The sequence below is a fragment of the Electrophorus electricus genome, chromosome 19 (genome assembly GCF_041902795.1).
Source record: "Electrophorus electricus isolate QZ-2024a chromosome 19, ASM4190279v1, whole genome shotgun sequence".
In the NCBI taxonomy this organism is placed as follows: domain Eukaryota; kingdom Metazoa; phylum Chordata; class Actinopteri; order Gymnotiformes; family Gymnotidae; genus Electrophorus; species Electrophorus electricus.
The window spans coordinates 12,687,835-12,710,586 of record NC_137515.1 but is presented as its reverse complement, the minus strand read 5'-3'; the positions used below and the strand labels follow the sequence as shown (position 1 = coordinate 12,710,586).

The following is a 22,752-nucleotide window of genomic DNA, read 5'->3' as shown; positions in this document are numbered from 1 at the left end:
TGTGTAACACAGGTGATGATGGAAAATGGAGAACTTACAGATAGTTTATAGGAGAAGTATTTAGTTACTGAATCCATAATCTAGGCCTGAGTTTTATAATCACTGGCAGGTAAACTATATTGTAAAATATGCCAAATCATAGCCTTTGGGGTTCAGAAGGTACTCTCCCTTTACCTACGAGTTAGGTGCGAAGATAAAGTGTTCAATTAGTAGTATTTAACTTCTTCAGTTACCAGTGATTACAAAATTCAGGACTGGAAACTGTAAACTCATCCATCTGTTATTCAAAAGAAAAAGCAAGGGTTGAGAGATGGTCGCATCCTTCTCCTGTCGCCAGAACAAAAAAGAATTTGCCATGTTTGCTACTGAATATATAATGCATTAACCCTGACGAAAAGACTACAGTGCAATGGGTCGTCTTTTTTTACACTGTATGAATGAGTATTTAGCAATAAAACTTACGGAATCTTTATGATATTCTGTGTGGTTCGCTATTTATAGCCACGTGTCTGTAAGCCACTGTTGCAAGTGTACTGTTTACTCTGAGCAGGAAGAACGCGACGGATACCGAGGCCAAAAACTATGAATTATGCAAACCATACCTAATTGTCTTTTAATTACTTAATGCTTTTTACTTAATGCTGGGAATGCATAAAATAAAAAATATCAAAGACTCAGCAAATTCATGTTATTCCACTGACTAAATGACCAAAAATCCCGTCCACCCAATGGGATGACAAAGTTTTGTAAAACCACACCTTTCCTACGTGAAGAGCTTTCCTACAGCGTTTGAAATCCACACAAGTACGAAACTTGTATTGAAGTAGTAGGGTCCAAGCGTACGTTTTTGGAAGCCCAATAGCTCGACAACGTTTATTAGAGTTTTCGAGAACTTTTTCGAACTTTCTCGAGAAAGAATGGAAAGAAAGTTTACGACTGGACTTAATTTGCCGGTAATCTCAGTTACTTTACAATTAAATCAACTGTGACGTCTAGACGGTGGACATGACAGTGCGTAATTGCGCCAAACATGCTTTTTTAAAAACACTTTTATAATAGATAAGTCTGTTGGTAGGGGTGCAACAGTTTATGGTTGAATTGCAGTGTATTCAAATCGTGCATTGGAAAATATTTATTTCTTCAACGCAGATACATCTAAAGTAATTCCCTATATAATGGGCGAAGAAGTTGTATGTAGTCTGCGTAATAGGGTGCATACCTAAAAATTAAATAAGAATGTAAGAATAGGAGAGTAAGAGAGTGTACCTCTCCGCGTATGCCAGCTGGTAACGTGTAGATATCTTTTTTCAAGTTCTGCTTTACTTATGCTTTCACTTTATACTTTATACTTTATGCTTTCAGAATATTCTACATTTTATTTGAGTCGTACTGCGCATCAAAGAGTGAGCAGTGTAACGCCTGCTTGATTTCAGTTACGTCGACCTTTGTGCAGCGAGGAAATGCCCTATAAATAAGATTCAGATTGAACAAGAATTTTGACTATATTGCATCTTCGTTGTGACAGTTAGTGTTACTTCATTTACAGTTGGGGATAAAAGTGGAAATGCTTAAACGTATGTTTTAATTATGCTATTCTATTACAACTTTCAACTAATCATACATTATAGGCTCCAATGTTCTTTTTTTATGCAGTTATTTTGGATACGACCATGTTAAGAAATCAGTGACTTCGTTCTGAACATCTTGAGCTGAACTTTCTGGACTATATCCATGGACACAACTTTTCGCTGAAAGGAGAACACTGAGGCCAGTAACTATGCTGCAGCAGATTCTGACGAACATGTTCATCGAGCCGGAGTTACTGGCAGAGCTGAACGAGGAACAAAAGCAGGTACTGTTCTTTAAGATGCGAGAAGAGCAGGTGCGGAGGTGGAGAGAGAGAGAGACAGGACTCGAGAAGGAAGAGGCGGGAACAGTTAAACCAAGAAAAGGTGACCTTCCGTCACTGTTCCACGTTTTTTCTTAAAACTTCCCAAAATATAGCTCTGGACCTATTTTAATTTTAATAAACAATACAATGTTTTAGCATGTATTGACAAACACACTAACTACTGTTAGTTATTTAAATGACACAGTCGCCATTCTCCTGTAATAAAAACGTCCTCCTTCATCCCAAAGCATGAAACATGACTTTATTATAGATTTATTCTCACGATTCCAAACCCACCTGCAAAAGTCAGTATTATACTTTAACATTACTGACGAGTTAAAGACGGCTGGTTTAATATTTGCTGACACTACTGGAGAATAACTTCGTATGTCTACTAGGTCACAAACACAACAGACAAAAGCCAACATAGCTGCTACTATGCTCTTGTATTATATAGAAGGCATTGTGTTATAAAGGTCACTGAGGAAAATGAACTAGAGACCAATTTAGTTAAAAATTTTTTGAATTGGCATTGACTACAAAAATGTTATAGTAACCTTCAGAAATAGATGTCTTAATCTCAGGTGACCTGTGACCTGTGTGTGTTGTCTCTCAGTATCAGGGAAGACTGTGTCATGGTTGAAGGGCTCAGACAATGATGTCTGGGTGTGGTTGATGGGTGAGCACCCTGATGATAAGCCCTACGACCAGATCTGTGATGAGATCATGGCAGAAAGAGCAGCAAACCAGGCCCAAAAAGAAGCAAAGGAGTTCAGGTGCCTGTGTGCGTGTGTACATGTGTGCGTGCGTGTGTGTGTGTGTCTGTCTGTCTGTCTGTGAGTGCAATGTGTGAGGTTTGTGTGTGGTCTGTGTGATTTTGAATGTGCTCCCATTCACCAGGATTTTAGTAAATATAAACCATCTGGTTGTGCTCAGAATTGTCCAGTTCAGTCACTTCCATGCTCAGAGGAGCCAAGAGAACTATTAAATCTACACTACAATGTTTGGCCATCCAGCGTGACATCTTATTTTTCATGTTTCTCCTATTTATGCTAATGTACGTTTTCAGATTTTATCTATTAATACTATTAGCTTTACCCCTTTTTATGGTAGATTTATTTTATTAATATGTTTAAAGTGGTAAGGTAATCATTATTCAATGATGATAACTTTTATTGATTGAAATATAATGCTATAATAATATACTAAGGATCTCTGAAGCTGTTAATTCTTGTTACATTTCATAGTATAGGACACGCCCTAAAACTACAATCGTAGCAATGCATTTGAACACAAGTTACAATGGAACGTGTGTCATCAAAAAGGTCTAGTCTCCTTTTTTAAAAGACTAGTGTGGCCAGCAAAAACTGCCTCTTAACTATGCAGCTTTGGCTCCCTCTTTGAATGACTCTCCAAATATTCCAGTTAATCACTAATTGACCTTGTGAATTTTTCAAATTTGCTCTTTCATGCTCTTTAGTTAAATATTCACCCAACTTAATCTCAGGCTATTGACATGGGGCACTCCCTGTGGAGTGCACATTTAGTGTTCTGCATTAGCTGTTGCAATTGAGTCATAACAGCACTTTAAAAATGTTCATTGCAGTCCCTTGCAGCCTTTAAATGCAGACTGAAGACGCATCTATTTGTGAAATGACCATTGATCCTGCACCTATGTCGAGTAGCTCAAACTAGTACTTATTGTAGGGTATTGTTTGTTATTGCACTTATTGTCCAAGATGGAGCTTATGTGTTTTGCACTTCTAGGCATCAACATTCTAGTTCAGCAACATTCTAGTTCAATGGTATCTTGAACTCTAACCTACTGTACTAGCTAGGATATATTATGTGAGTAAATGACAAAGCACTTTTGTAAGTCGTTCTGGATAAGCGAGTCTGTCAAATGCCATAAATGTTCCTTTAGAACAGGAAAATCATAAGCAGTTGTTTGTTATTTCAGCTAAAGAGCACTGAAAGAAATTAGGTTTACCAACGATAAATACGTAAATGAAGATGTCTCTCATGCTTTATGGAGAACTACTAAGAATATTGCATTGCATTCTTTTTGTACTGACAATTAAGTTATGCAAGGCCTGGTGATGGAATGGATTTTCTTTTATGTGACATGAGCACATAAGAATTTATGCCTGGCAGCTCATCTTGCTATTCAGTAACAGGGGTGACATTTTCCAACTATATTGGTAGAGACATTCCACAAATGACTTCCAGCACAAACCAAACCCTGGTTTTTGTGCCTGTGTACAGGGCTAAGAAGGAAGCTGAAATTGAGAAGCGCTTCTCTGGTTTGTATGTGGAGCAAGAGGAGACAGACAGGCAGAAGCAGGCCTGTAAGGCTGCAGCCCTGGAGCAGAACAAACAGGTGGAGCTCAAGGTATTCCCAGCCCAGCAGCCCCAGAGCTTGCACCACTGCACCTTTAGCTGGTTTCCCAAACCATGGTTGGCTTGTTCCAACGGTCCCTCCAGACTTAGTCAATCAAACTGGTTGGTGTCTATTATAAAATACATCCAGATCCACATCCACCTAGATTAGGTAGTTACAATAGATATTCCAGATGTCACAATCTATTGCAAAAAGCACAGCTACAAAATGAATATAGAAAATAAATCTTTCTTAAATGTACAAACCAATAGATCTTTCTAAATATCTGAATGTGAGAGCACAGATCAGAAGCGCATGTCTGGTTTGGTTTGATCTTTCAGAGGTATGAGGCAGAGGAGAGGAGGAAGGCTGAGGAGGAGGTGAGGAGGCTGGAAGACAAGAGGGCCCAGCAGATCTTCATGGACCTGAAGGAAGTGCAGCACCAAGGGAAAGGCCAGGACAAGGAGGAGAAAGCCTGGCAGGATTCCTGTAAGGGAGTTGACAGCTTTAGATTGGTTTGCACGCTTTCTTTTGCATGACTGACTAAAATCGTTGGGGGTGAGTGTGAAGGAAGTTATGATGGCATGCGACCGGTCATGCTGCTTCGTCTAATGTTTTGGCATCAACCATTTGGGTCATGGTGAGTTGCTTGCAAGCCATCATGAGAGGAAAGTTGACAATGTGTGTGTTTGTGTGTATTTCAGTGCGGAAATCCAAAGTGGCTGACCAGCGCCGGCGTTCCTTGGCCAAACAGACGAGGGAGGATAACCGCAGGCGTTCACTAAAAGCCCTGGAGAGAGGTCGAGTGGCAGCCATGACCAAAGCATTTGGAGGACAGACAACTGCCCTCCCACCAAAAGCCAAGCCTCGGAAGCTCACTCTCACTAATGAACCCATTGATCAGTCAGTTTACATGATCTTATTTTACATTATAAAGAATCAATCCCTTGCTAATGTTTTCAACTCAAGTATTATTTATTCTGAAAGCTTCTTAGTGCTAGGAATGCTAACAAGGACTTCTTATAAGCTAGGACTTATCAACAGACAAGTCAGAAAAGTCCATTCACAAGATCCTTAATGGCCACAATATTCTAAATTAATAATTATAAGAATAATAATAACAGTATTTTATTTATAAACATTTCAACATGCACATGGTCAGTGTACAAAACATTAAAAGAGCAGAAAATAACGGTGATACAGTCAGAAGTAAAAATACACACAAAAAAGACTGTATAGTAAAATAAAAATAACTAAAATATAAATAAAACTACAAAGTAAATTAAGTATTGTTTACAAAATTAATAAGATGTAAAGATAATTCTAACCTCATACATATAGTACAAATCAAACATCTACTCTGAAAAAAATGAAAATGAAAACACAATTGGACAGAAATGATTGACATTCATAGATTTATTTTCCCATGTTTGAAGCACATTCACGTTTGTAGTGGTGATTGTACAAACCTTTCCAGGATGTGTAAGACACTGACATGTTGTTGATCAACATTTCCAGTAAGGTTTAAGTACATATCCCAAAAGCTATGGAAAGCATGTTAAATTTAACTCCGCACTATATTTCAAAATGCTCAACATTTCTATGCCTCCCTTGCTCCCTGGAGCCATGAGATGATTGACAACTATTATTGCTAAAGCTACTGGAGTTTCCAGTCAGACAAGGTGGTTGCTTCTAGATATGCTTCATTATCTTACCTGCTTTTTCCCCCATTGTGACTGATAGGAGGCCAAACATGCGGCACTCTGTGTCATCCTCAAACCGTGAGGAAATTATCCGCTGGTTTAGAGAGCAACAGTTGCCCCTCAGAGTTTGTTTCCAGCAAGACCAGACCTGCATTGCACCCTGGTTCCATGGTGAGTTCACAGTATGCAGTAGTAGTACTTTTTGATTTTCTTCAGTATTGTTAAGTTGGCCTGATTGTTAATAAAATAAACATCCCACTTCAGAAAAATGCAAAGAGTTTTTACAGCCGTGGTGACAAGTATCCATCTGTGATGCTCATATAATTATCCCAGTTTGCTATTCATTGTTGCTGCTTTTTTGCACATAGAAACACCACTGCACCTTTAGTCCTCAATCAATCCTCAACCAAACCTACTGTAACCAATTAGGTTATATAAAGTGTGTTTTGTTTGATAAAGGAAAAAAACAGATTAATGAACTACATTTCTTTTGGTTTTTCTGCAGGCATCATTTCTCTTCAGGAAGCTGAGGATTTTCTAGGAAGTGTCAGCCCTGGAGGTTTCTTGGTCCGTGTTAGTGAAAGAATCTTGGGTTACGTTCTCTCTTACCGAAGCCAAGAAGGATTCAAGCATTTCCTTATTGATGCCGCAGATAACTGCTACATGCTGCTAGGAGATCAGATCAAGTTCACTTCTCTGGAAGAACTGGTGGAGTACCATAAGGTTCTAGTAAAATTCTGTGAAGTACTTTAATACATAGAGTTTTTCAGAGAATACACATGGTCTGAATCTTTGTTTCTGGATTCTGCCACCAGGATGAGCCATTAACGGCATCTGGAGGGGAGCGGCTGCTGATGGCATGCGGGCAGAAGCCTGGCAATCTGGACTACAGCGAGCTCTTCACCTAAGTCTCAGCCATGTACATTTGCATCTTCCAGAGCAACTTACAAAAATGTTTGGTTGTCTCCATGGAAGAAATGCTTATGCTAGAACACACACACACACAAACGACATGCATATACTTACATGTATATAAATATACTGATGAAGGACCTCTGTCTGAAATGTCCTTTACATATGTGTGTGTGCCATCAAAACCAAGACAATTTCCTCGTGCTCTAGGGAGCTTTTCCTCACCACTGTCGCCCTTGGTTTGCTCACGGGGGGCTTGGACTTGGACATTTGTAAAGCTGCTTTGTGATCTGCCGTAAAAAGCGCTATATAAATACACTTTGATTTGATTTGATAATTGTGGAAAATGCATGGCATGAAAGCAATATTTTGTCCTACTGAATTGTGTATATATAATTACTGATATATAAATCAGTATAATTATATATGCAATTCAGTAGGACAAAATATTGCTTTCATGCCATGCACTTTACCACAATAGTCTTTAATTTGATGGCCTTAGTAACCTCTATGACCATATACTGTATTCAATTCCTGTTAAGAAGTTAAGAACACTGGTGCTTTAGTAACACTAGTTAAGAACACTGGTGCTTTAGTAATTTGCAATTGTTTACTTTTTTAAAGTTTAAAAGCACTTTTTAAGCATTCTTTAGGTTCTCCAGTTAATCGTATGTATCCACTGCTCTGCAGTTTGAAATCTGTAACTTTCTAGTGCACTTCATTTAGCTCATCAGCTCAAGACTATCATGAGTTGACTCCACCCCCCACCCCCCGTTAATGATCATATTTACCACATCAAAGGAATTATGGAAACACTAATAAAGGCTGTTTTGTCAAGTAATGTACAGTACATATGCATAATGTACTTCTGAGAGGAAAGAAAAAAAATGCCATTGGAAACTGTTTACAGCAAGACCTTTATGTGACTTTGGTGTGGTAGGACTGGAAAATGGCTTTATTATTAAATTAATTTTCTTGGGAATGGTATTCAAAAGCTCATTATTGGCTTCACTGTAACCCAGCCTTTTGTATTGAAAAATAAATAAAGCAATGTGTCATTTTGGAATTGCTGTCATCCCTGTAACATTTGAACAGCTAGCAAGCATGGCAAACAAACAAATGTTGCATTACCTAATTGGAACATACAATATCAACTTTCTTGAAAGATCAAAAATATTAACACTAAAATTTGATAATATTATTTAACATTTATTAAAATAATTTAGCAACACACAAGATTATATTGTTGCCAAGCAAAGAAGAAATCTATACAAATATGCAATTCAAGCTTTGGAACCTCCGTGTGGGGGTTCACATGGTGTGCAAATGTAAGCACTGCAATTGGCAGTCACTTTAATATCCAACAGTTGACAAATGTTTACAACCAATACAACAATGAGTAATTATGTACAACCAACAGCCATAAGACGAAAATAAGAATTTTATATTCAGTACGCACAGTACTAACTGTATATATTGATCTTGTATTGACAGGTCTAGATCATTATATATTTGTTAGTACCAATCACAGTTCTTACGGCCTGTCTGTACCCATTTCCAGAGACATGACAATATCCCTTTGTTTATCTTAATACAATAAGCTCGACCTTTAATATAAACCTTTGTTTACAATTCCATCTATAACTCAAAGAGCAGAGCTTAGAGGACTTTAGATTAACAGGGTTATAAAATGTAATCTACACAAGATAATATTGTGTATGTTTAACAAAGTAATTGACTGTCAGAGTGAGCAAGTCTAAAACAAATTTCAGTCTGAGAAAGAAACCCTTGACAGGGCCTGGACTGTCAAAACTGTCAGCATCAACATTATTATCAAACTGTTAAAGTCAGAAAGCACCATCACAACATTAAAGAAGTTTTTGATACGGCACAGTCAAAAAGTGTAGTTCCACACAACTATCCCGACAACCCTGAAATGTATAGTTATCTACCAAATCAAATTGCATAGACAAATTAAATGTGATAAAATTACATGTTGCTCACACCTTTGGGCCATTCACCATAAAACTGTTAAGAACAGTCTTAAAATGCATCAATTTTGCTGTTGAACAGTACTCGGCTTTTATACGCATCAGTAGCTTATTATGAGCCAATTAAATGTGAAATAAGAATTAAAGTGGGCAGTCCCCATAGTGGAAAAAATTTAGTTTTCATTCAGTAACACTCATTCTGGGACATTATATTAGACTGTGTTCAATTCAATGAAAAGTAATAACTTTTTACTAAAAGACAGACATACTCGCTCACTGAGATCATCCAAGTGTCACGAGTTTATTGCTTCAAAATTCTTCCAGGTAAAACCCACCTAACAGTGTAATACTGGAAGTGCCGCCTACGGCACAAAGCTGAAGTTGCAATGTGGCAGCATACCAGCACTGCCACCTACAATTAAACACCAGAACTACTACTGTATAACACCAAACTGAGAGTTTCCTTTGCTGAACCAGTAAGTGAATGAGTGTGTGTGTGAGTGAGGCAAAGTCTGTGAGAGAACAGGGAGTACAAAGAGGAGGCTACATGAAAAACTGACCCAGAAGGTTGGCCGCACCCAGCATGATGAGGAAACTGTGGAAGAAAGCAGAGGGCCAGCGCAATTCTCCACGACGCCTCAGCGCCCTCATGTGGATGAGGGAGGGGAAGACAAACACTAGAGCTAGACCACACATAGCCCCCGAGTACCTATAAATACACACACACACACACGCAGACGCGCACAGACACACACACACACACAGACACACACACACACACACACAGACACACACACACACAGACACACACACACAGACACACAGACACACAGACACAGACAGAACGTACAATACAAGTTTTGATTAAATTACAGAAACGGGTTCATCTCAAGGACAAATTCACTGTATACTGAATAATGCTGAACTTTAAAGGATCATGATCCATGCTCAGGTCAAAGACTGTGACCAAAGATTTGGATACATTTTGCAGATAGTCAGAACTATACAGTCAATTGCTGTACTAAGTTAGCATGAAAAAAAGTCTCTCCCCCAGTGTTTTTCAAGGATGCAAGTGGGTTTATTAATTTGAAGCCATGCTTCTTCCCCCCCTCACCTGATAATGGAACCAATGTTGGGGTAAAACTTGGCCATAAGTACCCCAGCACCCACGATGAGCACGTTGAGTATGAAGACATAGGCAAAACTGTGAAGATAAAGTAGAGAAGTACTAAGCCATATGCTACTCACAGTAGCTATGATGACTAACCTGCAGTACTTCCCAGCTTCACTTCCTAAGTGCTTTCAGAGAAAGATGCAAAAGTAATACTCCATTTTAAAACATCCTGCATATCCAAGTTTTATTAATCCCATCATTCCCATTATAATGCTACATTGTCTGCACGAGTAATGGCTTCTACAATTTGCAAATGGAGTTTAGGCTAATGGGATAATGTGGTACAGCCACTCTATCATTTTACCCCTGTTTCAGCCCAACAGTATGTGGTGAGAGCTGAATAAGAATGATAACTGGTGCTGAAGGAGAGATGCACATGAGAGCTGACCTTGGGTAGTGGTCCCCAAAGAGCTGGCCCATCAGCTGGACTCGGACCAGATAACCCAGCAGTGGGTACACAGACATCATCTGGAACAGCAGGAAGGCCCGAGCCACAAAGACCATCACATCACTGCTAGGGAAGTTATCCAGAAAGTTCTGTGCCAGGGGAGGGGAGGGGGGTCAGTCAAAAGGTCAGCAGCATAATTATATGATTAAATGACTCAAATTAACACACGCACACCTTATGTTTGTATTAAAGCTCATAACTACACCAAAAAATAAATGAATGTCTTACTGGTTCTATGCACTCTTTTGACAGTGGAGGAGAAGGGAAGGCAGCAAAAATCATCACCCCCACATACAGGTACGTCAGTCCCACTAGCAGGTAGGCCAAGGACAAATCCCGGACCTGCAACCACAAATCACTCAAGAGCAAGTGTAATCTTCGGCAAATCCCTAAACACCCTGTGATAATTTTGAAAACCAAAACAAATGTGAAACCTAGGATAATCAACAATCAAAGACACATGCATAGGTACAGATGCACAAACATTTAGATCGCAGTAAATGTTAATGATTGTTAGTTCAGCATAACCCATGACTACTCCAACACAGTGAAACTAGCAGGAACAGCTCTAAAAACCATGACAGAGAAAAGGTTCCCACTTGCTGACAAATGTCTTTTATATTCACCACTCACAATGCTTCCTGATCTTTAAGTCTTTCAATTAAGCTTTATGCTAGAACGACATTTATAGTTCTGTTCCTCTGGTATTCAAATTCTCTTCCCAATGTAGTTATTTTCTTTTGGTCCAACACTGACTCTTAAAAAAACACACACACCACAACACCACACTGGCTTTTTCATGTATTAGCTCTCTTCCCAATGCATTAAGCATCATTAAGTATCAGGGCAGCACTGCAGGGCAGCGATTGGGAAAATGGCCATATGGAGGAAGGGGCACTCACATTGTTCTCTTGGTTTCTGTTGTTCTTCATGAGGGTGATGATGCAGTTGTGGATGAAGAAAGCCAGTGTGAGAACACCAGTCAGCTGAGGGAACAGCAGTCTGAACTCTGCACAAAAGGAGCACACGACGTTAACTCTACACAAAGTACACAGAGGTTGTAGATAAACAATGTTAACTCTACGCAAAGCAGCACACAGACTTGGTAAACCATCTGAAGTCTACACAAAACAAAGGGCATTTAGAACGATAGACAGCAACTTACATATACTTACAAACAATTCAGCATTATGTTTGCAATATTTTTTTTTCACTCAACAAAAACCTAGGGACCTTAAAAATCATGGCCTTATCATTTTTCTTTGTAAGGCTGATTGTATGAAATGTCATGTTAGTGAACTTGTACATGCAAGTCCAATTCCACGGGAAGTCAGTATGATGATATCTGTGTGCACCAACTGGGACTTGAAATGAAAGCACGAGAGGAGCCACAAGACTACTATTTTCTTTACATTGATTCAAGATTTAGAAAAAATAAGATAACACTGCAGCCTTTCTAAATCTTTAATTAATGTTCAAAAAGGTCAATCTTGTTTTCATTCTCATCTGCATAAGTCTGGATAATGTGACTAATTGAGGAATATGTGAAGACAATGGGCAAATAAATATATAGAGACTATATAGAAGAATATAGTACACCTTGGGTATACAAAAGCTTTCTGTAGCAATTACCTGGGACAAACATTTCAGTGGAATCAAACCAGTGGAACTCCAGGTGGAATCCTAGTCTAAAGGCTTTGAGGGTGACCAAAAAGATAAGGTAGGCCACTGAAACAGTGCCTGCAGGAAAACAGTGAGAGCATATAATGCATAACCAAATCAATGCTCACCTTTTAAACAAAGCAACCATTCAAACAAGTTACCTTTGAAATACAGAAAACATTCAGCCCTCCAGCTCACAACCCATAAACATAGAATTCTAAGAACAGAATAACTAGCTTAAATAATAGAGAATGCCAACTCTTTTGCCTTGATAAACAGTGTTATAGTATGGCATGTGTGCTAATAAAAATTTGTTCAGAAATTCCAAACCTTTGGCAATGTCATTATTCGTCCATCAAATCAACAACATACAAACAACTCTGCACTGAAAGGCACGGCAAAACCTTCCTGCTTCTCTCCGACTAACCATAGCAGTTCAAACTACGGTGGGTTAAAATGGCACCTTACCCAGGAAGGTGAAGCGGGCAAAGAAGGAAGCCGATCGGAAGTTCAGCAGCGGCAGCAACAGCACGATGAGGTAAAAGGGGATGGAGTTGGTCTTACTCCACCAGTGGTTGAACAGAGCTGTGCTGTTGTCACTATGGTAACTCAGGCCAGCACTGCTGTTGCTGTGCGGATCCAGGTCTGGATATGGACACACCACTGGCCCAGCGGAGACAATCAGGCAGTTACTACCAAGTACCATGTTTTTAATACTGACTGCCATATTGGTGCAGCTGAGCAGCACCCTGAATAGTTATTGCTGTCACATGATCAGCTGTTACACAGCAGTAGGAAGTATTGTGAAGGGTAGGTGAAGACTCTGGAGGATGAAGACTACTTAGCCATTATTTCATATCAGCATGCAACAATTTATAAACACACTACCAAGACGACAGTCAATTTTTTCGTTTTCAGACATTTTAATGGAAAATCCCATACTCCAGAATGAATGAGGCAAGCAAGATGGACTTGAAACAGGAAATATTCCAAAAGCACCCACCTTTGTCCGTTCCATTTGTTCCAAATTCTGTATCGGATATGTTGATGTTGTGAACATAGTCTGGTGGTGAGAAGATAAGCAATTTAATCTCAGGATATTACACAGAAACTAAATTAAAGTGCATCAGGCGATGTCCGAGAGAGAGAGAGAGAGAGAGAGAGAGAGAGAGAGAGAGACACACACATACATACATAAAGGCATAATGGATGCTTACTGTAGATGAATTTGCCCGTGTTGAAAAGGAAGTTGGACATGAGCACCCAGTAGACCACCATTGCCCCCATCAGCGATACCATTGAGAAGAGCAGACTTAACCACTTCCCAAATTCCCCAAAGTAATGTTTACACACATCCGGAAATTCCCAGTCTGATGTATCTACATAAGCTGCAAAAAATAAATAAATAAATAAATAAATAAGACAGACAAACATTTAGCATTATGTGAGTGTCTTAATATTTTTAGTACTTAAACCACACAGTGTAGCTTGCTTCTCAACAACAATGGGCCATAAGCTCTTATGGTGTGCATTATGAAGACTGTACATTAAGATGTCTTAATGTTATGCTCATTGACAGGACTCAGCAAAAATTCCTACATGATCCAAAACACTAACACTATCTATAGGATCCAAAAGAGCAAAGGCATCACATAAACCATCCCACAAAATGTGGCAAACTCAAAGAAATACTAGGCCTTCCATTCCTGAATTCCTGCAACTGTGTGCAAACAGCTGGGCCAAGGCTAACACAGACCTGCTACAAGAGCCACACCCTCCTCCATTTCTAGCATGCTGCCCTTGTCATATCTCAAAACATCAGCTCCCTGCCTGGATTTCTACTGATGAGGCATATAGGACAATTCTGCTCAATTAAGTCTCACTTGTCATGTATAATATACATCCAAACAAAGGAGAAGCATAGATATTATGGGAAAAGTCCCCACCCCCAGAGTAGAACTCTGTCACTCACGTATTGACTTAGTGGACTTGAGTATTCTGTAGCAGCAGTAGAGAGTCAGTAAAGCCATTAAGATGACAGATATGATCCCCAAAGTAAAACCAGCCTGGAAATCAGAAGTAAAGTTCATATCCACGTGAATTAAACTGAAACAGGGAAAGTGTGTGTAAAAAAAAAAAAAAAAAAAAAAAAAATTTATTTAAAAAAAAAACAAACAAAAAGCCACACACCTGCTTTATTCCCCATGGGATGCTCAGTATAGACGTCCCCATCATTGTATTCCAGATGGCAAATCTACACACAAAATCAGCTTCATTAACACAAGAAGGTAATTGACCGGGACATGGGTCCTTTACAGGAAAATGTTCAAAAGGAGGACATTTGTAGTATACTACAAGTAGTTGTTCATACTACATGGGTTTGTGACTTTAGAAGATGGCATGACAGGTCTTTGGTACAAACATTGTGACAACGCTGGGATTTTTGGTAGTGGCCTCTCCTCCGTCAACTTTAAACGCAGTACCCAGAGGGCTGTAAATGTAGATCTCCTCGGGTGGAGGGATCACATGATCTGGTGGAGCCTTTGGAAGACAAGCACAAGAAACAAAAGCATTACGTTCTGATAAACATGTGGGAAAACTATGTAAGCCAGAGTGCCAACAGTCTGCTACAGGGGATTTGTTCAGAGAACATTTTTCTGCAGAGTAAACATATGCAAATCTGTGATGCTTCATTTCATTTGAAAATCAGGACACAGTTGAAGGGAAATTAGGGGCTCATGTACTTCTCATATTTAGGGCAACATGCAAGTTGCAAAGACAGTGACTACAAAAAATCTGAGATGAGAAGAAAAAAGGGGGAAAAAAAGGCTATGACAGGACTTAAACCCTTAAAAGTGCCTAGTCACTAATGATTGGCCAATTCAACTAATGGTTTTCCCATACATTAATTAGACATGTTGGGTAAAATCCAATAGCACAGGCTGACAGGTGAAATATGTTATTGGCTAGTGTAGTTTTGTAATGAGGGACCGATGCGGTACCAGTAGTCTGTCGGAAGAGCCAGTCAGACGGCTGTAGTAGTGCACTCTGCTGTTGAGCACAGAGGCCTCAGCAGACACCCGGTCCTGCACAGAATCCTCAACTATGTTCCTGGGTTCCACATAGAAAGGCCTGCAAGACAGAATGAAGGTGGCACAAGTGAAGTAGCTTTTAATGGCACCAAGCCAAGTGGCAATAGTGCAAGAAATAAAGAAGTACAACTATTATATACTCCTTGATATAGTTCAATTATTACTTAGAAAAGAAACAACTGTGAAAAAGGAGACCTCTGAATTCTACAAGCTGATTTAATACAGAATGCACACAACAGACTGTCAGGTTTATTTTTAAATGCACTTTGAATTACATGAAACATTTCTAAATGTAATTTAGATTACATGCTTCTCTAAGACAACCAAATAAAGAGTGTAAGATTCAGATGAGGTGCAATTACAATGTATAGTCAGCATATTCAGCACATGGGCATAGACATCATGCACCAAGAGTTTCAAAACATTACTGAGAATGTGACTTTTGTATTGCAACTGTTTATTCTAAACAATTTGTTGAGCTAAAACTAACACACTGGTTTACAATCACCAGCTGGTTTCTTACAATGACTTGAGTCATAGATGGGAAACTAAGAGCTTGCTCTCAAACATTCTACAACCCGAACCGATATACACTGTGAAAAGCACACAGCAAACGGACACTCTGATCGAGAATGGCTTATTCCTAAAATAGGCCAATGGGGGCTGACAACTTGCTCAGCGCACCAGATGTACTTTAGTCTGAGAAACATACGATAACTTGCCACTGTATGTGACATGGTGGCTCACTGGGTACACCTGCAGATGAGGGCATAAATAATATTTAATAAGGTTTGAGGACAAGCATTAAAATATATTTCAGCAGTTATAGCAGATTTTTAATACTGGGTTGTCACTTTTGATGGTGATAAGGTTACTTCTATTTCACCTCATGAGAAGGGATTTTGTTCTCCATCACTTCCATTATACTTAGGCATAACAACTCATTATACACTGTGTATTCCACAGACTGCAACATACAAAAAGGCTATCAGGAAATATACAGTTGAGTTAAGCTTGTTCTACAGAGTCTTTGTTCAGAGTATGTCTTCACAGTTTAAAAGTACATGTAGGCAAAGCCATACCTTCTTAGCCTAGGGTCCAGGGAGCCAGTTTGGTCTGTGTTGTACTCTCCTGCTAAAAGTGACTCTGAGTCCTCCTCCATGTTGCTTCACTTAAAAATCTTTACCTGGACAGAAGAGACATAGTCTCAAGAATATGCTCCAAAGAGACAGAAAGAGCCCAGTAATTCATATTAGACAAATTTCCATAGAGAACTCAACCCATCTCCTTCACAATTGCTGTAGTTTCATCTTTGTTGTAACTGAACCAAGAGAAGTCAATCCCCTTTCCAACTTGGAAGGGACTCAAACCTGGCAATTAACTAATGAAGTCAGAACGAACACAGAATGATCCCTTTTTAAGTTGAGGAGTGAAATCACTGGCAAGGAGTCCCCTTGCTGCAGCTGACTCAGCAATCCAAAGTAAACATTTAGGGTGGAAAGATGCTTCACCCCTGCATTTAAGCAGGACTAATAAGGCAAAAGGTAAAAGAGCAGTCCACAGCCACACTCTAAACCCAGTTTACTTTTGAGAAGGGCAAAACAGCTGTACACAAACTTCCTATCCAGTAACTGGTATGGAAAATTCTAATTCAGGCTAATTCTAGTGATAATTTGCTGAAGAAAAAAAAAAGTTATCATCGTTATCAAAATGGTTGTTAAATAATTACAAGATAAGACATGAAATGGAATTACGATGCAAATACAGACAACTTATGCAGAAAAGAAGAAAAATCGCATAACAAAACAGGATTCTTTTGGGAGGACAAAAGTATGATCAGTCTCCTTCTGAGCTAAAAAGAGGATCTTATCTCAAGTAATATAACCCAATGCATGTAGGCCATCGACACTGCTACTCACATGACACCTAAGTTTTTATAGGGTCCAAAATGAAACATGTTGCTCTAGAATACATACAGAACAAAATCACGTTACTTTCTTATCAAATCCATAGTCATGTTACAACCAACTGTCAACCTTCTTCACAGGACAGCATTCATCAATTAAGTTTCTTCCGAGCTACCTAACATTATTAAATGAGCCTATTACCTACTACCATTTAAATTTGCACGCAGGACTAGGCTTGTGACAAAGAGATTTCTGTAAGCACAGCAAAAAAAAATTCTAGTCCCCATTATGACGAAGACTGCTGATTATACGAACCAGTTCCTGAGTAAGCGGAAACGTAAAAGATGTTTATAAAGAGGGGGATCTGTAATCCAGCTAGCCAGCTAACAGACATATTTTAAAAATGGCTAGTTGCGCAGATAGCTAACCTATCTACCACCCTGGCTAGAAAGTTAACCTAACAACTAGCTAGCTAACTGGCTCCATAACCAGCTAAAGTCGTCGGCAGTAGTGGTCTACTAAGAACCGGTCATTTGCTTTCCAGAATATAAACAACAAGCATTACCTCCATAACCTAGGATGGTGTCCTGTAATTACATTTTACTTGTAATAAACAATCTAATCACTCACCTCCCATGAAAAGCCGAAAGAACAAACTATTCGTTTTCCCAGACTAACTTGTTTTGAAAAGTAAAGACACGTGCCGATTATAGGTCATGTTGGACTTGTAGTGCATGTTTGGCCCAAACCTAATAAACTCATATTTTGTGAAAGAAAACACTAAACTACAATACCCATAGTTCTCCTTCAACAAGACGTCATTTTTTCATTCGGCTCGAATACATTCCGAATAAATTAGTTGATAAAATGTGTGTATATATATATATATTAAAATAGAAAAAGACCACAAGTGGCTTATTGCACTTATTGCACTTATAACACGGCGACAAAAACAATATGATTAAAAAAAAAATACACCATTGCTCAATAATTTAATTTATTATTAACAATTTTCACGATAAACAGTTCTGACACCAGACAATATAATCCGTTAAAAAGTTTTTGATTGCTAAGTAAATCAACGTTATTATGGGCTTTTTCAAAAAAAAGCTGGCGCATTAATAAAAAATCCAGTGATTACAAGGTGATCATAGGTGTGCGTATATAGATTTTAGAACGGATTCCAAAATGACTCAACCAATCATATTTTAGGACCGCAACTGCCTGTTTTATAAAATAAAAATACATTTTACAGGTTAGTTTACTGACAATGGTGTAGCATAAACAAAACAAAGCCAGGTGCATGGATGGTGATTGTGACATACCACAACAATGTAAACAGCCCATATTAAGAAACCTTTTTACAAATAATTTCTGCTTGGCTGTATTTTTAAAAAATCTACATCACAGATGAAACAACATTAAGAAGGACATGGAGACAAAGGAGTGGGGGTATCACTGTGGGTTTATATTTTCAGTTTGACACTCAAGCATCAAGCCTGTCTCTCATTTCATTTTTTCTTTTACTTTAGTATAATAGGAGTGGATGAGTGTATACCTAAAAACAGCATCATAAAATAGTTTCTTTCACTTTATGATGTCACCTTGGATGAAATAGCTATTAGCTTTAATATCTTCTGGTTTGTTTTTTTAGTTAAATGTTCAGGAACGTCTTTTTTTATCATACAGGTGCATCTCAATAAATTAGAATATCATTGAAAAATTAATTTATGTCAGTAATTCAATTCAAAAAGTAAAACTCATATATTATATAGATTCATTACACACAGAATGATCTATTTCAAGTGTTTATTTCTTTTAATGTTGATGATTATGGCCTACAGCCAATGAAAACCCAAAAGTCAGTATCTCAGAAAATTAGAATATTGTGAAAAAGTTCAATATTGTAGACTCATGGTGTCACACTCTAATCAGCTAATCAACACAAAACACCTGCAAAGGTTTCCTAAGACTTTAAATGGTCCCTCAGTGTGGGTCAGTAGATTATACAATCATGGGGAAGACTGCTGACTTGACAGTTGTCCAGAAGGCAGTCATTGAAACCCTCCACAAGGAGGGTAAGCCACAAAAGGTCATTGCTAAAGAAGCTGGCTGTTCAGAGAGTGCTGTATCCAAGCATATAAATGAAAAGTTGAGAGGCATACAATCCAAGCTGCTTGAGGCCTAGTGTGAAGTTTCCACAATCAGTGATGGTTTTGGGAGCCATGTCATCTGCTGGTATTGATCCACTGTGTTGTATCAAGTCCAAAGTCAGCGTGACCGTCTCCAGGACACTTTAGAGCACTTCATGCTTCCCTCAACTGACAAGCTTTATGGAGATGCGGATTTCATTTTACAGCAGGACTTGGCATGTGCTTACACTGCTAAAAGTACCAACACCTGGTTTAATAACCACGGTATCACTGTGTTTGAGTGGCCAGCAAACTCACCTAACCTAAACCCCATAGGGAATCTATGGGGTATTGTCAAGAGGAAGATGAGACACCAGACCCAACGATGCAGATGAGCTTAAGGCCACTATCAAAACAACCTGGGCTTCCACAACACCTCAACAGTGCCACACCGCATTGATGCAGTCATTCATGCAGAAGGAGCCCTGACCAAGTATTCTACATACTTTTCAGTAGGCCAACATGTATGTATTAAAAATCATTTTTTGAATTGGTCTTATATAATAATCGAATTTTCTGAGATACTGACTTTTGGGTTTTCATTGGCCATAATCAACATTAAAAGAAATAAATGCTTGAAATAGATCACTCTGTGTGTAATAAATCTATATAATGAAATGACTTTTTGAATTGAATTACTGACATAAATTGACTTTTTGATATTCTAATTTATTGGGATGGACCTGTAATATATTTAAACTATATATATATATATATCATATATGAAAAATAAATATATATATATATATATATATATATATATATATATATATATATATAATGCATATTTTATTTAAAATTAGTTTTGCTATGTTGTATTTTGGCCATGCACTTCTAAACAGATTAATTCTGGTGTATAAGAACATCTGTTGATATTGATTTAATTATTTAAACATTTGGAAGACAGCTATTCAAGATAATGACTGCAGAAGCTCAGGTGGACACACTGGAAAAGGTCAATACCAATACAACTCTGAGTGAGTAAAAAATTAATCAGATCTCATGGTACTAACATGCCTGTTCATCTTTTGTAATTAGCCTATGCAAAATCCATTAATATCAATGTGTGACAAATATGATGAACAGTAACAAAGCTGAGCTGCTACTGATATAAAGCTGAACAGTTCAGCACTGAAAAAGGAACTTTTTCTACTACAAGATTGCACTTCTACTATTGAAATATTAATTGTAAAATATTACATTTTTAGTCAGGTTTTGTTTAAAATTTGATTCTTATTGGAGAAGAAACTGAATATGATGGTGAATGCTGAAGCAGAGACCATGAACTTTTGTGTTCAATTCATTTTTAGCAAACAAGGTGATTGATGCTCAGGCTGAAGCCACCCCAGAGCTAATGCAAACTGACCAGACTGTTATGACTGTGATGGAAATTTGTTTATTCTGCATTATGATTTTTTATTTTTTCATTATTCATAAAGAGCATTGTTAAAAACTCCCAGACTTAAGTGGAAAGTTACTAAAACTAAGAGTATTTCTGTAAGAGCAGTACTTATCTGTAGGTGCTGGTCAAGTTAAAGTAATCTCATAAAATTACCTGCAATTTAATAGCACTAAATTGCCAACTACTTGTTAATCTTATCAACCAATTCAAACTTTTACAGTCAATTCTACTGATGATAATATTAATAACTTAATTAAATTATGAAGGCTTTAGTTAATAATGGTTCTGACCAAGTTAAAACAATTTAACAAAGACAACAATTCAGGCAACCGGGTTCAACATGGAAAAAATACATTTATAACAAAAACAGTTTGGGGGAGACACTGGGTGAACTATGTGTGTGGGTGGGTGGATGTATCGGGGAGGAGATCTTGGCAGACGAAAGAAAACCCTAGGGTGAGAAGTTCAACTGTACTTGAATCTATGCTCATGAATACGAAGAACTTCACATGCACAGCTGATGAAGGACCTCTGTCTGAAACCTTCTATTTCTCTGGAATAAATTCACTGAGTGAATGAATGTGAACCATTGCCCCTTTCACTGAAATTAGCATTTCTGATTGGTCCATGTGCTCCACCAACAGTTAACAGGTCAGTTAAGGCTAATTATGTGTTTTCCTTTCATCTCAAAATTGCTGATTTTCAACATTCCTTTGGGACCTTTTTGTTGTTGTATGTTTGGGGGTTTTTTGTGTGTAAATTTAGCCCTTATATTTTTACTTTATATACCTCACTGGGAAGAAGGCAGAGCAAGGAATACACTTCCAGTAGCAGTTCAGCCTGCCAAAACCACTGATTATGCACATCTACACCATCACCATTTGGTACACCGCAGCTACTGCCGCGGACAAGGGCAGACTGCACAGCATCATCTGCTGAGCTAAGAGGGTGATTGGCTGCAAGCTACTGTGCTTCCAAGACCTACATGCCTCCAGAACACTAAGGCAAGCAAGCAAGATTATGACTGACTCCTCACACCCTGGACATAGCAACTAAAAAACACTTCCCACTTCTCTCTGGCAAGAGGTCGAAGTCAGCTGTTCTGACCAAAACCTCTCGTCACAAGCTGTTTTTTTTCGCAGCTGTAGCCAGCCTCATCAACAAAACCTGTCCCCCTGATATAAACTCATTGCATTGTGACTCTACTGCATATCTTTTATCTAGGTCAATTACATAGCACTTAAAAATATTTGCACACCTGTGAGCGCTTCAATTTGGTACGTAGAAACGTACTTGGCCAATAGACTAATTCTAATTCTGAAACAAATCAGGGACCCGTTTCCCAAAATCGCAGCGATGTATGATCGTCTTAAACATGAGAGGGAGAGTGAGTGTGTGTGTGTGTGTGAAAGTGTTTCGCGTAATACTCCAGCTACTTCATGAAGCTTTGGAGATACCCTACCCAGGTATTTACTTAACACAACTACCCCCTCCCGCCTCCAAATCCGTTTCCCGCCCATTATTGGTCTTCTCATCGCTTTTTTCGGTCCTTTTCGTCGATCCACTCTTTCCGTGTGAGCACGTTTAAAGGCTGTTTCGAGGATTTAGGGTTTAAATGTACGGGTGTGTAAACTGTTTGTGTACGTAACGCAAATACTGTAGTTTAATGGCGAAATAATTTGTTTGACTTAAATTTAAGGCACATTATTATAAACGCCTAATTTCAAAATTTGAGCACGATGCCTAACGGACTGATTCTAAGTTAATTTCGCTTGCTAGCTCCTATGCATTTGCTTTATAAACTTGATAATGAAACAATACTGTGCATATCAGTTATTTTTTAATGTAAGTCGTAATGCTAACTAGCAAATTAACGAGCTGGTCTTGGCGCAGAAGGAAGTTGGTGTTAACTGCTCGACGATGTTAAGATGAAACTAGCTAGTTAGCCTTAACTAGGTTAAAGTTCAGAATTCCTGTGGAAGATTATCATCGCACGCC

General features: G+C 38.4%; 2 protein-coding genes across 8 annotated transcripts in view; one reads left to right on the top strand and one right to left on the bottom strand.

Annotated features, from left to right (window-relative positions):
- Positions 1-7,952, top strand: part of sh2d4a (SH2 domain containing 4A) — a 36,627-nt gene extending 28,675 nt beyond the window's left edge. Inside the window, exons 1-9 of one of the 5 annotated variants that reach the window (XM_081702671.1) lie at positions 819-953; positions 1,654-1,952; positions 2,508-2,667; positions 4,157-4,283; positions 4,613-4,760; positions 4,976-5,174; positions 6,015-6,145; positions 6,480-6,682; positions 6,790-7,952. In XM_081702671.1, the coding sequence (XP_081558797.1) occupies positions 1,778-1,952; positions 2,508-2,667; positions 4,157-4,283; positions 4,613-4,760; positions 4,976-5,174; positions 6,015-6,145; positions 6,480-6,682; positions 6,790-6,882 (1,236 nt within the window). In that variant the 5' untranslated portion in view covers positions 819-953; positions 1,654-1,777 and the 3' untranslated portion in view covers positions 6,883-7,952. Of the gene's footprint in view, positions 1-818; positions 1,012-1,653; positions 1,953-2,507; positions 2,668-4,156; positions 4,284-4,612; positions 4,761-4,975; positions 5,175-6,014; positions 6,146-6,479; positions 6,698-6,789 lie in introns of those variants that run through there. The other 4 variants (XM_027009062.3, XM_081702672.1, XM_035535371.2 and 1 more) reach the window with 4 other exon arrangements.
- Positions 7,953-8,082: 130 nt separating this feature from the next.
- Positions 8,083-17,873, bottom strand: slc38a9 (solute carrier family 38 member 9). 3 transcript variants are annotated; one of them, XM_027009070.3, is made up of 15 exons: positions 17,791-17,873; positions 16,336-16,439; positions 15,164-15,293; positions 14,584-14,702; positions 14,352-14,415; positions 14,134-14,227; positions 13,379-13,549; positions 13,165-13,224; positions 12,630-12,824; positions 12,132-12,239; positions 11,402-11,508; positions 10,728-10,841; positions 10,440-10,588; positions 9,992-10,081; positions 8,083-9,586 (listed from the first exon to the last, which is right to left on the bottom strand). In XM_027009070.3, exons 2-15 carry the CDS (start codon positions 16,413-16,415, stop codon positions 9,421-9,423), a joined length of 1,647 nt encoding a protein of 548 aa, XP_026864871.2. In that variant the 5' UTR covers positions 16,416-16,439; positions 17,791-17,873; the 3' UTR covers positions 8,083-9,420. The 3 variants fall into 3 exon arrangements, with proteins under 3 accessions (XP_026864871.2, XP_081558795.1, XP_081558796.1); XM_081702669.1 differs by lacking the exon at positions 9,992-10,081; XM_081702670.1 differs by lacking the exons at positions 12,132-12,239; positions 12,630-12,824.
- Positions 17,874-22,752: the final 4,879 nt, after the last annotated feature.